Source organism: Trifolium pratense, linkage group LG4 (genome assembly GCF_020283565.1).
Source record: "Trifolium pratense cultivar HEN17-A07 linkage group LG4, ARS_RC_1.1, whole genome shotgun sequence".
Lineage (NCBI taxonomy): Eukaryota > Viridiplantae > Streptophyta > Magnoliopsida > Fabales > Fabaceae > Trifolium > Trifolium pratense.
The window spans coordinates 9,650,168-9,669,165 of record NC_060062.1 but is presented as its reverse complement, the minus strand read 5'-3'; the positions used below and the strand labels follow the sequence as shown (position 1 = coordinate 9,669,165).

Below are 18,998 nucleotides of genomic sequence, written 5' to 3'. Positions count from 1 at the left end.
AGACTAATGTTGTGCCAGATGTTTATACATTCGTGGCACCTGATACTGGTGTAGGCAAGAATGATCAAGATAATCCTGACCAGGTGGATACTACTGAGCAAGAAAGAATTCCAGTAGTAGTAAGGACTGATAATAACTCTGGTAATAATGTTATGAGTTATTCTAAATCTGATGAGAGTATTAGGTCTTTGTTTGCTGATAAAGAACTTTCTGTTAACAAAAGTGTGGGTGATGATCCTGATGTTGTCATTGTGAATGATATAGTGGCTGGTAACAAGTCACTAGATAAGACACCTAGTGCTAATGTGGTAGGAAGAATCAGAAGTAGGGCTGGTAAAAATGTGACAACTGTCAATACACTTGTCCAGAAATCTAAATCATGAAAGGTAACAAGATTTGTTGGGAAGAAACCTTTTTATGGTCCACCAAGGACAAAGAGTAATAATGTATCTGTTACTGGGGAGAAGAAAAAGAGTCTAAAAAGAAAGAACCCCCTTCTAGTAAATCAGACTTTGAAAGGGAGACAAGTGTAGCTACATTTGGTGACACATTCAGAAGAAGTGTGAAAGGAATGAAGGTCTGATGAGAACAGTGTCTGATCTAGGTGACTGTTTTGATAAGCTGGTAAGGGGATTTGTAGTGAATGTTGGTGACAACTGTGATGATCCTTTGAGCAAAGAATTCATGAAGGTTTTTGACATGGGTAGATGTGTTGAATTTTCACCTGATGTGATTAATAAGTTTTTGGGCAGGAGTGAAGAACATGAAGCTGAGGTAGAGCTTTCTGACAGTGCTATAGGCTTGAGTAACCTTATCTACACTGTTGGTACCAAGACCAAATGGGATTTTGACTCTTATATTTTTCAAACTACTAAGCATGCTAAGCCTTTGGATGTGAAGATGCCAACAACATTTCCAATGTATTTTGTAGTATTATTCTTGATCAACATCCAAGAATTTTGATCAGCTCTGATGTTGTCTGTAAGAGGGAATCTCCTCTCACATTGCACTATAGACTAGTTGAAGGGACAAATGTCCTACATAATGTTGCAACATCTGGCAAGAAAATTCTAGCTTCATGACAAGAAAAGAGATGATTGCTGATTTGATGAACCTATGCAAGTTGACAACCTTGGTCAAAAGAAGTATGTCTTTGTAGTTGTTGATGATTCCTCCAGATTTACTTGGGTAAATTTTATTTTAATGTCTTCGAAGACCTTTGTCAACGCCTCCAAAGAGAGAATGAGGGTGTAATTGTCAGGATCAGAAGTGACCATCGGAAGGAATTTGAAAATGCTAAATTCTCTAACTTCTGCTCCTCTGAAGGAATTAGTCATGAGTTCTCATCTACCCTCTCTGAGCTTTGGAAGGGGAGAAAACCAAATGTTAATTATTTCTATGTCTTTGGGAGTAAATGCTACATCTTGGCTAATAGAGAACAAAGACGAAAAGATGAATCTCAAAAGTGATGATAGGAATGGTGATCCTTTTGTTGTTGTCAATAAATCTCATACTATGACATGTTTGTATCTTGAACCTATCAAAACCCCTAATGTCGAATCAAATGTTGTTACTCATGTTAAAGGTTTTGTCGGTTCAAATGTTGTGGGTAGTGTTGGAACATCTGTCAGATGTACCTCTGAAACTTTCAATCTAGTATGAATGTTGCTGTTGTTGATGACACTGTTGTTGAAAATGTGCATGTGTCATCTTCCAAGGTTGTTGGTTCTGACACTTTGTCATCCCTCACTAAAGTTGTGGTTGAGTCCCCCAAAGGAACCTCACATAAGTCTAATGTCATATCGGATGTTGAAACATCCTGGACCAACCCGTTAGTGTTGTTGAAACCTGTTCTGCAATCCCCCAAACTTATGCTGATATGGTTCTGAGAGTCCTCAATCTAATGAGGTAGAAGATCAACTAATGGTGGTTTGGAGTATTAAGGTTTTGAATGTGGTAGAAGAAACTAATCTTGATGATCTTCCACTTGACCAAAGTTGTTGCTCAAAGTGTGACTAAAAGAGAACTAGCATGGTACGATTGTTTGGATGTGCATTCTGCTGAGAAGTATTATATGTGTTCAAATGTGTTATGATCAGATGCGATAATGCTCAGATATGTGATGATCAAAGGTGATTACTACTATGGTAAGTGACTATTTCAGACCTGTTTCTGAAACCTCTAGTTTGATGTTCTTATGTGATGACAATATATATATTGTTGAAGATGCTTTTGGTATATGTCTCTTGAGATTGGAATTGAATAATACTCATCTGTGTTGAATAACTTGTCTGTTCTGGTACGAGATGTTGTAACATCTGTCTCAACATCATGTTATCTCAAGTGTTCCAACATTGTGTACAACATCTGCCACCAAAATGCTAGAATGTGGTTGACTATGAGCCAAATATTGAGGATGATGTTCTGGGCATCATTGTCACTTGACAGGAAGAGAGTTGACATCTCTTCTGTCCTCTTAGAGAATGTTTCATTCATTTTGAAGAAAATGTCTAGAAATAGAAATTTGTGTTTTGAAGAAGATAATGTTATGAGAAGCTGGATTTTTTTGTGAGTATGTTTTTAACTATGAAGCAAGCTACAACGTTTATGGTGAAGCTACCAATAACCTTTATGGGTGTAATCTCTAAGAGTATTATGAGACAACTCTTTGAGATTGAAAGATCAGAAGCACTCCAAAGCCAAAAAAAAAAAAAAAAAGGGGAGTGTCTTTGACTTCTGACTATAGATTTCTTTTGTCGGACCACATCTTCCTAACATTGTTTTCTCTGCCGGTACATGTTGGTTCCAAGAACAATGTTTTCTCATGCTCTTGTCATGTTGTGGAAACAAGGGGAAAATGTCTATTTTATGGGTGTTAACTATGGAGTTTGATGTGGTAGATATGATATGGTTCCTCCACTTCTGATATATATCTGATGAACTATGTATCCCATGGGGTTATATTTGGTTGTAGTAGCTCTGTGCACTATGTGGTTGATGTGATGAAGATAGTATAGGTTTATGCCTTGTTACTTATGATCTTCATGCTATACTGTTGGAGTTTGGTCATGGTATTGTGGATGAAAGCGCGCATGTTCTCTTTCCACTACTTTTGTTCTCCGTATCTTTTGTGGGCTAGGCCATGGATTTCTAGCACCTGTATGTGCCTATGGTCTGGAATATCTGCTCTCTGGATATTTCTGTTTTTGCTACTCTGTGTTCTGATATGTATGATGTTTGTCAAAATTATGACTAAAAAGGAGGAGTAGTGTGTGTGTGGACAAATGTGTGGACTGATGTTCTTACATTTGGTGAAGTTGCTGTTCTTATGCTTCTATGCTCGTATTGAGGGGGAGTGTGAGTTATATATATATATGCATGTGTTGAGGGGGAGAAATGCTATTCAGGAGGAGTAGTAGTGTGTAGCTAGCTTGATAATGTGTTCTGCTAGCTTATGCTCTGATAGTGTGTTTAATGGTTGTGGGAGTGTTATGTTCCTAATGTGTGATGTCATGTCTGATGTCTAGACATCCTGATCTGATGTGTGAGAATTTATTTTTCTCAGTATGTGGGAGTTTATTTCTCCCTATGTGGTTCTTTTGTGAGAGTTTAGTTCTCTCTGTTATGTAACTTGCACTTCTGATAATGCACACTGACTTTATTTGTCAGAATTTGTGGCTAAAAAAGGGGGAGTAGTGATCTGTGATATGTAAGATCTATCTGTATGGACAGATGTGCTGACATCTGGTATCTGCGTGATGTGTGGACAGATGTGCTGACATCTGGTGTGTATGTTGTTGCGGTTGACATCTGGTGTGTATGTTGTTGCGGTTCTTTCTGCGATGTGTTAATCTTCTAGGCCTAAGTCTGAGTGGAGTAAATGTTACCTTCAGCTCTGTGTGATGTGTTGCAAGAATTCCAAAAAGCATTTAAATTTGTAGCTAGGGCATGATCATAATCATAGTCATAGAAATATGGATGATTCATCGTGCTTAGTCATAATCATAGAAATATGGATGACTTTTATGCTTAGGATCACAGTCATAGAAATATGGATGATTCATCGTTCTTAGTCATAATCATAGAAATATGGATGACTTTTATGCTTAGGATCACAGTCATAGAAATATGGGTGATTTAGGTCACATTCATAGCAATATGGGTGACTTAGTTAGTTACATTCATAGAAATATGTGTAACTTGTACATGCTTATTTACGAATGCACACATGTGTGTCTACAACAACTATTAAGCGTTAATCACTCTGATTGAATGCTTCTGCTATTACAAGGATGTTGTAGTTCCTATGGTTGATTACATTGTATGCTTGTGCTCTGTCATGCATAAATTCAGGGGGAGTGGTAGTATGAATAAGTGACAAGTGTGATGCCAGATGCTGAGACATCTTGGCTTTATTCTCTGGTGGCTGGGAATTTATTTTTCCTAGTTCTATGTTTGTGGGAATTTATTTTTCCCTGTTGTTATTATGATGAATGGATGCGCTTTAACTATTGGGAGTTTATTTCTCCTACTTCTTAGCATCTACTATGGGAGTTTATTTCTCCCTAGTGTTGTTCCATGAGGCTAGTTGTGTTTTATTCCGCTGTTGCATTGCCTCTGATGCTACTTGACTGTCTGAAAGTAGTTTTTATTATGTGTTACTTTCTTTCCTAGTTGTGTGATCATGTTGACTCGAAGGAAAGGTAATACTGTATCTCTCTATATACTGGTCTAATATTGTTTTAGCCAAAATTTGCCAAAGGGGGAGATTGTTGGGTTTTTGTGTGATTGGCTACATTTTGCAAAAACATATTTTAGCCAAGTGTTGAGACAAGTGTGCTGACCCCAAGTGTTGTGACAAATGTTGTGACACTTTGGAACAACACCTGACCCTGTTCTGCGCGCGCCAGCTGGATGTTATTATTTTCTACGCAATCTTTTGAAGATTTGATTGAAGAATTGTTTCAAGGTTTCTTACAGAGGAAGGCGCACGTGTTTAATGTGTTTCAGGAGGCAGCCGAAACCCTAGTTATATTTTCTAAAGGAATTATATTTTTGGAAAATATATTTTTGTGTTTCAAAAATAGAACTATTATTTTCAAAAATATATCTTGTGAAGATTGCTGCAGAAAATATAAAAGATTTATTTCAAATAAATCTTTGTGCTTCAAGAAGATTAGAAGATTTAATTTTAAAATATATTTACAACAAATATATTTATGGGAGGAATATTTGATGCAAAGAAAGATTTGGTAAAAATATATATTTTGCATCTAGAAGATTTCTTGGAGCTGAAGCATTGTGAAAAGCCCACGAGGCTGTGCTATATAAAGGGTGCTGCTAACCCTTATTATGTACCGAAACTTGAAGCTAAAATAGAATATCAAAGATGTAGTCTTTTAAGGGTTTCGTGTCTTTAAGCCACTCTCTAGGAGAGTTGGTGTAAAGTGAACCACTCGGGTTGTGAGATGGTCACTATGTCCTCACTCAGAAACCTATAGGTAATGAGTTGAGTATTGTCTTGGAGGAAGCTTTTAAGCAACTCCAAATTGTGAACTTAGTCGTTGGCTAGGTGGTGATGTTATTGAAGTGTGTCTTCATCTTTGTCAAGGAGAGTGTCTCCATTATGTTGTTATTGAAATCCTTACTGGTTGTAAGGTTGAGGGGAGTGAGACGGGGTCTCATATCTAGGAGTTCCTAGGTAGAAGTTGCATTGGGTAGGGATTAAGTGAGGAGTTGTAAACGAGGGAGTTTAGCTCCGAATTAATACTGCTGATAGTGAATTTCCTCCTGGATTGGTATCCCCCAGATTAGGCTGTTAGGCTGAACTGGGTTAACAATTATGTGTGTCGTTTATGCTTTTCAGTATATGTTTTTAATGCTCTGTTTTATTGTTCTTACTACTAAGACAAGTGTTGCGACAAGTGTCGGCACATCGTGGACAACACTTGTCTACTGTGTACCAGAATTTCAAACCATTTCAACAATCAAAGAGCAAATGAAGGTAAATTCTGCATAAACTCAAAACAACTCACAACAATAAGCAATATGAAAGCACAAACTAATTTGGATCATCTGCAAAAGGCCTTATGGCCGACTGCAAACTGTTAGATTAAAGAGAGAAACTCGCAATCTTACGTTCTACAGCCAGCTGCATAGAATCCATTTTTGCTAATGGTCACACCAGAAGCTACTACTTCATAAGCTCTTCCAAACACAGCTATCTCATAAGCTCTTCCAAACACTCACTCAAATGCTTAAATATATCATAAGATAAGCTCAAATAAACTCATCCAAACACCCCCTTAAATCAAGAAAGACAAGATTAAACTATAAACATAAAGGAACCATTCTTGCCTGAATTGTTTGTTTCTTATTAAGCAATTCGCATTGTGTTCAAGATAACAAAGAAACGGTTACATAGGCATACATAATTACTACAACTACCGATGTTCAGAGAGACATAGTACTAATAATAGAGTTTTGAAATCATAGATACCAACCCATTTTGTTAACAAAACATTTGGGTATGGATCACATAAATAAGCCTAAAAATTACACAAACAATTACATAAACACTTCAACATAAAGTTACCAATCAATCATCACCTTTAAGCTTATAAATTAGTCATTCTTCAGCATCTCCAAGTTGAAATTGAGATGAGTTCTTTCCTCTGCCAGCATAGAACAAGAGATGAAGGCTTTCTTTCCACTTGAAATCCTCTCACAGGTGCCCTTTGAACCAAACACTCAGCTTGTGCTTCCGTGAAGTTGCTGAATGTGAAAGGAGAGAAACCGGATTGAAGAAACATGTTCCTCCACGGAGGTAATTTCTCGTGCGAACGGTGGTGGTGACCGAGGACGATTTTGTTGATGTTTGGTTGGATGAAATGCCTCTCAATCTTTTGGAGTACGTCGAGGTTCACGTTTACAGCATCAAGTGATTCGAGCAAGGATGAGTAACATTGAAGAACATGAACAACGTTGGTCGGAAGCGGAACATCGAGTCGGTCGCAAATTTTATCCAAAGTGACAACTACTTTGGGCCTTAATTGCTTGACAAAGTGAAGGGCCAAAGGGAAAGATGATGGATAACCTATAAAACTTGAAACAGGGAAGTTCACACCAATCGCCTCGTTACTATCAAAGAAATGAGCTGGTTGAGGAAACGACGGAGAGTTCAAGAATTCCATGTTCAAAATACGGAACTCAAACGGCATGTTGAGGTCTTTCGCATACTGACTCAGATTCTCTTGGGTGAAATTGAGCTCAATCTCATTGCAAGACGAGGGCGATACAACAGCAGTAATCTTAAGTGAAGGTATACCATTACCTCTTAACACAAGCTCTTGCATAAAAGAAGACCATTGTACTCCAAACCCTATATCGAAATCAACAATGTGAATTCGGTCGAACCTTTCCAAGGCTTCAATTAGGACTTGATTACAAGTAAAGTTGGCGAACTGAAGAACAGGCGATATCTCGGAAAAAGACTTGTAAGCTCCGATTTTGAATATGAAACTAATCGGTGAAAAAGCATTGAGATTGTTACCGTTCGAATGAAGCATTAACTGTAAGGCTTCCTTCGCATAGAAAGAAGCCCTTAGAAAAGGCTTACCAATTGGTGAGAGCTGGTGATTGAGCCGCGCCAATATCCCTTGCGCTTGAACCGGATTACCAGCTTCTATCAGCTCAGCAGTTTTGTATAGTTGATCAAATATACTCTGCTGAAGCTGGTTGCTTGCGTCGTCTCCGGCAATAGTAGAACTCACCTTCTGCTGCTTCGTAAACGGAACAACCGATGATTGCTGTTGTTGTTCATGCTGCTGCAGATGTTGATGAGGAAACAATGGAAGCTGTGTTTGTTGCTGATGCCTCCTAGCAAACATTTCTTGGCCAGAATCCAAAAGCGGTAACTTCGGTACAGAATAATTGTTCCCAACAGCGTCGAAAAGCGGTCGTTTCAACTGACTCTGAGAGAAAACCTGTTGCTCTTGCACATGAGGATATGGCAATGGAACAAAGAACGAAGGATTCTCCGAGAATTGAACTTGATTATGGTTCATCATAAAATTAGGGTTAATAACTTGAGGCTTATCATCAACAACACCAAACTCTTGATTCTGTTGCTGCTGAGAACAAAACACACCAGAAGTTGATGACGATGTCAGCATAGGATAGTTACCAAACATAGATTCAGGACCAGATTTAGCATTATGGCTATCTATGTTTTCAGACATGAAAGGAAAAACATTGTAATTCCCTTGTTGAACAGAACCTTCCATGTTGTTATTATTCAAACCTTGTTGATGTTCCAAAACACCAAAACCACCATGAAAATCAACATTCTGAGAACCAGCACCACTATTTTGCAAGATTTTGTTCAATCCAACAGAAGGGTCTTCAACATCTCCCATAATTAACCTTAAAAGTGACTGATCTTGTCCCTCCCAATCCTCCATTCTCATACCATCACATTTTTCACCACTATTCTCCAAACTTTCTTCATTTGAAAGATTAGGAGCAAGATTCTCAGAAACAACTACCATTGAAGTGTTGTTATTGTTTGAACTATTACCATTATTACTACCACTACCAAGAGAAGATGACATTGTTGAAGATGAAATTGGAGGACTAGGGCTTCTTCTTGAATCAAGAACAGAAGTGGGCTCCACATAGCAATAATCTTCTTTAACCAATGTCCAATTTTGTTGATTTTGTTGCTCTTGTGGTTGATTCAAAAGCAATGAAAATGAATCTGAAGCTGAATTTGAAGATGAAGAGAAATAATCTAACACTCCTCCCTTCACTTGAAATTCCTCAAAAGGTAAGGGCATGTCCTTCATCTAAAGAACAACAAAACAAAAGGTACCAATTTGAACAACAAGAACAAAGAACAAAAAATAGTGACCACAAAACCAATAACTCACCTAAAAGACTATAAAGTTTACACCTTTGTTCTCTTCTTACCCTCTCCCCCACAAAACCCACCACCCCAGAAAACAGATTTGATTTCAAACAAATAAAAAAGTGATTTTTATTTTTATTTTTTCACAAATGGGTTTTTCATTTTTTTTTTTTGACAAATCATGAAACTAAGCTTAGAAATTAAGCAAATTTAGATACTTAATGAAAACCCATATGAAAAAAAATGATTTTGAAAATTGTTGAAAAACATAACTAAAAACATATTAAAAAAATAAACAAAAATTAAAAAAGAAGTACAAGTTGAGGTAGCAGCACCTTAAAGTTTGTTGTTTTGTGTGATGTTGTGTGACATGTTGAGATTGTTGTTAATGGAGTTGAAGAAGTGAATAGAGAAAGACATGAATGAATGTGTGTGTGTGAGAGAGAGAGAGAGAGAGAGTTTCTAATGTTGTTGCTGGTTTGTGTTGAACAACAAACACAACACACTTTGTTTGTAGTTTGTGTTTTTGTTAAGATGGATGCGTGCTGCTTCTGCGTATAAAAGTGGTAAAGTGCTTCTCTCTCTCTCTCTCTCTCTCTCTCTCTCTGTTTCTTTCTTCTACTTTGTTTTTTTAATGTTTTTTTTTATTTTGAGTTTAATAATAAAAATGTATTTTTTGTGTAACTTGTCTGCATACGTAGTTTTCCTATCTCTGGTTGGCAGAGTTTGCAGTTTCTCAATTGCGTTTCACCTTTTCAAATGTAGCGCGTGGCTTTCAATTTTTCAATTTATATTACTCCCTCCTTCTCAATATATCAATATATAACGGTTATTTTGACTAAATGTAGTATTCATTCATTTTGTTTTGACCATATTTTCCTAATAGCATATAAATGTAAATATTAGTATATGAGATTTTGTTTGATTATTTTTTATGAGATTTTGTTTGATTATTTTTTATGAGTATTTTCAAAATATCAAATTTTTATAATTTTTACAAATAGACAATTAAAAATATTAGTGATCAAAGTTGTGCATTGACATACGTGTTGTGATCAACTAGGTCTTATATTTTGAGACGGAAGGAGCATGTTATATTGTACTCTCTTTTTTCTCAAAAAAATAAGTATAAATTTAGTTAAATAGAATTGATATATTTAAGTAAACCAAAAAAAACTAGTAGTAAAAAAAATCGATATATTTAATCTAAATTATATACTAGATACATCACATAATTATATATAAAATTGGAGTAGTAGAATTTCAATGAATGACAATGTTTTAAAATTTTGTCAATGAATTCTAAAAAAAATTATTAGTTATTAAAAGAATTTAATTTGAATTTCTAATTAATGTAAAATTATTTTGTACTTATAATCAATAGTACGTATGTTGTCATGTTATTTAGTTTGTTTAACAAAAATATATGAGTTATCTTATTTATAATTAATGTGAGAACTTTTTATTTGATATATTATATATGTATAAGGGTGTTCGCGGTTCGATTTGGATCGGTTATGAGATAAAAAGTCATCCGATCCAAAGAAAAAATAGCATGCGGTTTGGTTTGGTTTTTGGATGACTAAAAATATTATCCAATCCAAATCAGTCCAATTTTATACGGTTTACTTTGGTTCGGTTTTATTCGATTTTAAAATAAACAATACCTAAATACTTGTAATATAAAAAATATATTTTATCTAAAACTAATAGAAAAGAAAATTAAGCAAACAACTATATATATGATACTTGATGGACAGTCCATAAAGCCATGTTTTCTAGATTGCAAGAGAAAATCAAAGAGTATTATGCAAAAGGAAAAGAACTAAATTTAGGATTGTTGTCGTTTTGACATTCCAGTTCATATGCACCATGAGACTATGTATTTTGAGTAACTACAATACATCCAAAATAATTTAAAACCAACACATAATAGGTTAATTTAATATATCATACTAATAAACAGAAAAATAAGTATTAAAATATATGTATGTGGTTTGGTTCGGTTTGGATCGGTTTTAATAAATCAATCCAAAATTCGATCCGATCCAGCGGTTTTTACAAAAGGGCGTCCAAATGCATCCAAACTTATTCGGTTTTGTGTGATTTTCGGTTTTCTTGGATCGGTTTACAGTTTTTAATTGGATTGGTTTGGATTTGAGCACCCCCATATATATATATATATAGGTATAAAATAATTTTACATCGACTGTTTTTAAAAATTAAATTTTTATTGAAAATGTAAACTATTTCAATTTCCCATGTATTACATGCACATATTTCTATAAAAACTTACTACTATTAGTATATTAAATCTTTCAACAATAAGTTTAAATAAATGCTAAAGAGTGCCCCAGGGGCACTTGTTAAGAATTCAAATTTAGAAAATTTTACTTGGAAATAGTGTAGTCAATACAATAAAAGTTTATATTTTGATGTTTTCCATGCACAACTTTTATTTTATTTCTTTTTTTGGTTCCTTAACTAGTGCCCGGGGCACCAGTTAGCAAGACCCTAAGTTTAAACATTCATTTTCTTTTAATAATATAATATTTCCATATATAAATAAATATTATCAACAAACTTTCTGCTTCTTTTAGTTGAGAAAATCGACACAATATATCAATAGAACAATAAGTTTAATGAAATAAAAAAGAGTTGGGAATAATTTATGGTAAATGTAACATGTGCTTTAACCAGAAAAATAAAGTGGCATAAATATTGATTTTACAATTGATAATGAAGTGATTTGAACTCGTCTCTTAAAAATAGTTGTGTATTTAATTATTTAAAATTTATTTTTTCATTGTAAAATTTCTACTTGTTTTTTAACATGTATTTTTAAGATTTGTGTTAGGAAAACTCATACTAACACTTGACAACAAAAAAAAAACTCATACTAACACAAATATATTAGTCAACAAAAATTATATCTTGAAATTACAAACAAAATACTATAAAAAATATATATTAACAAACTAATTAATATATAAACACTAAGAAAAAAAAACTCACCCATGGTATTTAGAAACCAGCAAACGAAGCAAAAATACAGACGACTGAAACAAGAACAATGATGACCTGATAAAAGAATAGGGGGTGGTCCTAGGTACAAAGGTTATCAAAGGGATAAGGGTTTTCTGAGAAGCAGAGTGGAGAAGTTTGTTGCGGAAGAAACAGGAGAGTTGGGGAAATGAAAAAGGAAACGGAAGGATGGGAAAGTTAAAAGAAATAGAGAAAAAAGATAGAAAGGGGAAATTGCATATGACAGAGAGAATGTTGTCTGATCTATTTATAAACAATTTTTTGATAGGATAACCCTTGAAAATTTGAATTTCAAACAAAAAATTGCGCTCAATTACATTTGAGGGATTGTGATTTTGAAATTTGAATTTTAAATTCCCCCCACTCAAATTTCAAAAGTGTTTAATACATGAAAATTTTGAATTTAAAGGAAAATTCCACTCAAATTTTAGTGAAGTTAACCTTGACGTAAGCCTAGGAAATTTCAATTTCAAAAAAGAAAACTCCCACCCAAATTTCTAAGTGGCTAACCTGTCAAAATTAAATAAATATGACTGTTACACTTTTTGTGTGGTTAACCCATGTAAAAAAAGACAATTTATTTGGTGGAATCGGATCATTTGAAAGAAAATAACAAAAAATAAGTTTTTTTTTTCTTCTGCTTATGGTGTAATCTAATTGCAAAAAAATAGTTAATGAACAATTTAAAACTTAAATAGTTCATGAACAATAAAAAATTATCATAATTAATATTAAAAACTTTTAAAAAATAAGACAAATATTTGATTGTAAAATATCCACAAAATATTAGGCTGTAAGATCACAACTTTTCTATCTAATTTTAGGTATTGAAACATTATCTTTTAAAAAAATGCAAGTAATTATGACTATCTTATTTATTGGCTCAATTTATTGATGGTGTCCACCGACAAATTAACTTAAAGTAATTATATTTTATTATTTTATCTATATTAGTGTGTGTTTTCTGTGTCTTTTAATAATCGAGGACTAATTAACTCATAAGACATACAAACCGACATCCAATAAGTTGAAGCTCGAAGTGATCGGAAATGGACCAAAATTTTACACTCTCAGTTCTCAGATAAACCATTTTGAGCACGAATTCGATTGAACCGGGCCAATGATCTACCCTATCTTCTAGTATCAGGTATAAGATAAGGTGGAACACTATAAAAGAATCATGATTTCAAAATATATTTTCCCTATAAATTTACAAATCTAGAGATGATCATGTTTATATTGCAATATTGTGACGTTGTTACAGATTTCGAGAATACTCTTATTTTCTTTACTTTCTCCATCCCAAATTGGATGACACAATTGACTATATTGCACTATTCACATATATTATTTTGATCATATTTTTCTACTAATAAATATTAGCATGTAAGATGTTGTTGGATTTGTCTCGATAACTATTTTCAAAATATCAAATTTTTATAATTTTTACTATAATATAAAGTATTAATCTTCAAAATTATGCATTGACATGCGTAAAACAGTCAACTGTGTCGATCAATTTGGAATGGAGGGAGTATCATTGAAATCACTCCTTCAACTTAGGAATTCGTGATTGGATCGATTGGAACATGGTTCATAAAACAATGTGTTTTGTTCCTTGGGGTGTTAATTTGATGATTTTGAATGATAGGTATCAACTATTTCAAACACCTACAAAACTTGTACACTTAATTTGAGCCAAAGTTCAAAATCAAGCTCATATTATCACCTAGTACAATAATCTCAAAGGTTATACTTGTAGCACCTCCAATATTAGTATGGCAACATCCCTCAATATTACACGGTTCTTATCAACACAATTCCTGGTTTTATTAATAAGCTCGGTCTAGGGTGGGAGACCCCGACCCCGATAGATCGCCTACGTGCAACACTCATTAGAGTTGTTAGATAGTCATAATACTATGTGTCAACTACACCTAATTATCTTTTTAAAAAAATTAAAAAAAATATACACCTAATTATTTTTCATTTGCAATGAATGACAGACACGACCACCGCATTAGACATTCGTATCGAATTGATGTCTATTTCGTCTTTTGCAATCTCACTTTACCATTCTCTGTTTCTTCCTCACAATATCACCACACTTTAGTGCAAATTTCTAATCATATAAATATTAATTTTTTCATTCACCGTTATACTTCGATCTAATCTTCACAAAAGTAATGCCTATATTTGGCACAATTTAGTAAATAATTTTGGCATAATTTAATTTGTATATTGCATTATACATTTGATTGAGTTGTTTAGTAGCTTAAACTTTAGGAGCTTGTTGCTTGCTACATGTTGCAGTTATATTATTCTCTTTTTTTTCTTTTTTTTTTTCTACAATGAATTGATTTTGCTGAAATTCTATTTTTCTAGATTAGTCAAAAGATTTAGTGGGTATTTATTTCACTCTATACTATTTAGGAGTAGTAATAGTAAAGTAATGAAGTTTATGTTAGATGTGATTTCCATAAATGTTGAAGCTTTCATATCCATCGAACCTAATATATTCAAACTTTCATATCCAACAAAGTAGAAAACCGTAAAGTTATGATGATCTTTAACATTCATTGCTATAAATGTTCAAACTTTCATTGTCATCATATATTTTTAAGTTCTGTACTTATAATATTGATAAATATTATTTTAAATGTTTGTTATTAATACAAAGGAGCTCTGTTTAATATTATTATATATTTTATATAATAATATAATAATTAGGCTAAATTGTACTTTTAGTCCTTTAATTTTTACAAGCCACAAAAAAAAAAAATAGATTGGTTCAAGTCTCCAAGCCACATAAGAGTCCAATTGTGGGCTTCTTAACCATTAAAAAAAAATTCTAGTATTAAATGTAATTTTCTATATTTAAAACCTTAATACATGTGTCTTTGGTGTACATGTTAACAATAATGCTAATTAAAATTCTAATTCTAATAAATTTTCTTAGTGTAGATGATTAGCATGGCAACTAACACGTCAAACAACATTATGAGACCATTAACGTTGATTTTTGTGTCGACTTTGGCTTTTACTCTTTGCTTTTGTCGAAATGAATTACTATCATTCAACAAATTTTCAATTTTGTCAATAATAATATTGCAATAATTAAACTAAAATTCCTATTAACAAGTTTAAACTAAACATGGATCTCTCATCTTTGTTTCAAAAAGGGTACTATTTTTTTTCTTAGATAAAATGTAAAGCTGAATAGTCTTTTAGCCTTTGTAATATACAATTGTTTTGCTTTCAATTTTCTTATAAATAATTTGTTGGTTTATAATTCTTAAAAGAAGAGCTTTATTTTTTATTTAGTTACTTAATATTTGATTTGCTTATAGGAACTTATACCTTTTAGAGGATTCCATGGCTCAAGGAAAGTTTGGAAGAGAACGTGGTAGAATTATATAGAATATGTTGCTAGAATACTAGAAGTGCTAGGGGAATATATATAGAACTCGATGAAGAAATTCATGGAGATAGAGTTGAAGAGAAACTTACATATGCATGTACTTTTATGCAGTTGGGGGAATGAAGAGTCTTCGTGGTGGAATAAGCATAGCATGTTGGATGCCACAATCTCTTAGGACATGTTTACTTCTGAGAAACACTTATATAGACACAACTACAAACTATTTCAATTTAGGCACACACATAACCTAAATAAAATTTAAAAATAAAAGAATTAATTGATATTGATTGATGTGACTAAATTATTTATAATTTAATTTTTACATTGATGTGAGTGTGCCTATATATAAAAAATTTCGAGTTGTGCCCATAGTAGAATTGTTCTTACTTCTGCGATGATAATAAATAATTTTATTTAAAAAGAAGTTGATTGTAAATTAATTTATATTTAAATATATTTATATAAATTTAAATATAAAATTTAAAGTTAGAATGAAAGTTTTTGGAGGGAAAAATTATTTTTACTTGAGAGCAATTAAATATAAAAATCAATTTTATATGTTTAAAATTAATTTTAACTACCTCAAACATGGAACTACATTAAGGCTTAATCAATTATAGTTCTACTCCTTTTGTAAAAAGAGCCTAAGCATGCAGTCTCAATTGTTAAAAATATTGAATTTGTTAGTGTTGGATCATGATCGGGTTGATTCGGTCCTCTAATTTATGTGTGTGAGTTTCTAATAGTTTGCAATTTCGTCTATTAAAACTACAAAAAAAAAAATCTAACGGTGTGTTTGGTAGGAGAGAAAAAAAGAAGAGATAAATAAAAACACTGAAACCAATGCATGTGTTAGAAGTCTCACATTGACTAGAGATATGACATATATAACCACCTTTATAAGTGTAGTGCAAACCTCAACTCTCAAGCTAGCTTTTGTGGTTGAGTATAGACCTCTCAAATTCTAATATGGGATCAGAGCATATCCTAGATTCATTTGTTGTTTGTTGTGGAGACCTCCCATATTTGGGCCACCCGTTGTTGTTGATTCCACGTTTCAGTTCTGGACGTGAGGGAGTGTGTTAGAAGTCTCACATATTGGCTAGAGATATCACATAGATAGCCTTTATAAGTGTAGTGCAAACCTCAACTCTCAAGCTAGCTTTTGTGGTTAAATATAGGTTTCTCAAATTCTAATAGCATGTACTTAAACTAATGTTAATCCAAGTACATGCATTGATTTTTGTATTTATATTTCTCTCTTCTCTTTTTCTCTCCTACCAAACAAGACTTAAGCATGTAATTATTCTTCTAGTATTAGTATTAGTGACAAGATTCAAGCATAGTCTCGATATTACATGGAATTATAGTTTTAAAAATGTGATTTACTAGTTTAATTTTCAAACAGTTTTGAAGTTTAACTTCCAAGCTCCGCCATTAACTAGTGTGAAATTGTCGGAGCTTCACCACCAACTACCATAGAACCGTCGAAACTCTACCACCATCAATTATGAAATCTTCGAAACTTCAATGTCGACGGTCCACCATCAACCACCACCGTACCAACAGGGAATTGTCAATGTGCCTATTTAATGGGGTGTACTACACCCTATAGGTACTCACTCACTCTACTCAAACTTACAAAGTCTTGCGTGCAAAATGTAAATTAACATACCGCTAGTTCTATATGAAATGTGACACATTTAATTGAACTTAATTAACTATGGGTCAACTCATTCAACTTGTTAGTACTACTACTACTAACAAGTACTCCATCCGTTCTAAAATATAAGAAAAAATTAGTCAAACAACGTTGATGTATTTAGTCAAAAATTTTAACCAAATACATTAATTTTTTTTGTCCAATTTTCCCTTATATTTTGGGGCTGATTGGATTGTACTGACTAGTCCTACTAGGAGTGAGTAGTGACAGATATATCCATCCACATTCACCTATAACCTAAGGGTAAGGCTTAAACTTGACCGACAAAAAATAATTACTCCATCGACCATCATAACCGTAAAAATAATAAGTTTCATATTTTTTTCTAAATTGAGTATTCTAGTATATCCAACAATGGTAATCTTTAGAGCAATGTAGACTTTAATGGATAATAAATTCTCTCCAATTAAATTCTTTTTTTTTTCTTTCTTTTCTATTTGACCTTATCTCAGTTGGTAAATATATTGCATTATAATATGTGTAGAGGTTAGGATTCTAATTTCAATGATAATGGATATAGTACCATAGTACTCATCATATCTGTATAGTGTAAAAAGTACTGGTACTCGTCTACATGCTCAAGCCCAAAATCAAAAAAATTTAAACAAGTTATTTTTTAAACTAATAAAATGTTTCATAATTCACTACCAAAAAAAAAAAGTTTCATAACTATTTCAATAAAAACTAATACCAAATTCATGAAAAATAAATTATTAGTTTTAAGATACATAGTAGTATTATTTGTTTATATTAAAAAAAGTTATATTAATAATTCTATTATATTCTTCCGACTAATATTATTAGTCTTGATATCCACTTCAGTATTTTATGATTGAATTAAGACTTGTTGGCTGAATACAATCATGATATTGCTGTTTTTACTAATTGTTGGTTGGTGTCTTTTTTTTTTTTTTTTTGGTTTACGGTTGGTTGGTGTCTTGATTCAACTTTGTGTTAGTGCTGGATTCAGTCGCCGTTCAACTTTGGTTTCGGACCCGTGGATTTGCTTGATAGTGTGTGCGATCTATATGAGTTTGCCTCAAGTTTTTAGACCACTTTTGTTTTGTTGTATGTGAATTGTTTGTATATCCATTTGGGACAAATTATATATATGGTTTAACTGAGTTCGATTTTTGTTCCTCTAGTATTTATATTCTCTTTTATTTTTATTTTAATATGTCTAGCTAGGGTGTTGCAGAGGTTTTTCTTTTGCTCCCATTTTCTGAAGAAAAAAAAAAGACCAAGATAATATTAATAAGAAAAATTATAGCTATTTATTTATTTTTATTAACTTCATATTTATAAAAATTACTACTATGTATCTTAGGAATTAATTATAGAGTTTCATAATAGTTAAAATACTTGCTTCAAAAAAAAAAAATTGTTAAAATACTATTCTTATATAATTTCTAAAAATTATATATAAATTTCATAAGTTATTTGTTTTATTTAGTATTATGTTGTAGAACACAATAATATAATTAGCTAATCAGCAATATAATTACATTATTGTAATTAGCAAGGAAGTCAAGGAGCCCAACTAGACAATATTTTCTATAAGAGGTTGGTCTATTTAATTATCACAAGGTAGGTTTCTATATAATAATGTTTTTGTTTCACATGAATTGAAAAGAAACACAATATGTACTAGTTAACATCTGAAAATATAATGTGAATAGAAAAACAAAACCATAACAAGTGAGACATACTTTCTAAACTTTTTCTTTGTTCAGTTATTTTAAGACACTTTTTTGCCACTATCATGTTTCAATTCACTCACCTCACAGCCTTATTTAACGTGTTATCACTTATCATATTCAAAGTTACTCTCTCATCACATAAATATTTTTACCATACCACATTGGAAGTTAAAGAGATTTTGCCTAAAAGTGAAAAGGGCC

The 18,998-nt window shown here is 32.6% G+C and overlaps 1 protein-coding gene across 1 annotated transcript; it reads right to left on the bottom strand.

The window, feature by feature from the left end:
* Nucleotides 1–6,353: 6,353 nt before the first annotated feature.
* On the bottom strand, nt 6,354–9,528 carry LOC123924149 (scarecrow-like protein 27). The gene is made up of 2 exons (XM_045976929.1): nt 9,244–9,528; nt 6,354–8,846 (listed from the first exon to the last, which is right to left on the bottom strand). The coding sequence occupies exon 2, from the start codon at nt 8,844–8,846 to the stop codon at nt 6,636–6,638; it is 2,211 nt and encodes a 736-aa protein (XP_045832885.1). The 5' UTR covers nt 9,244–9,528; the 3' UTR covers nt 6,354–6,635.
* Nucleotides 9,529–18,998: the final 9,470 nt, after the last annotated feature.

What these genes read in the sequence shown, in the direction of transcription:
- LOC123924149 (XM_045976929.1), bottom strand. Translation starts at nt 8,846, where the DNA reads ATGAAGGACATGCCCTTACCTTTTGAGGAATTTCAAGTGAAGGGAGGA.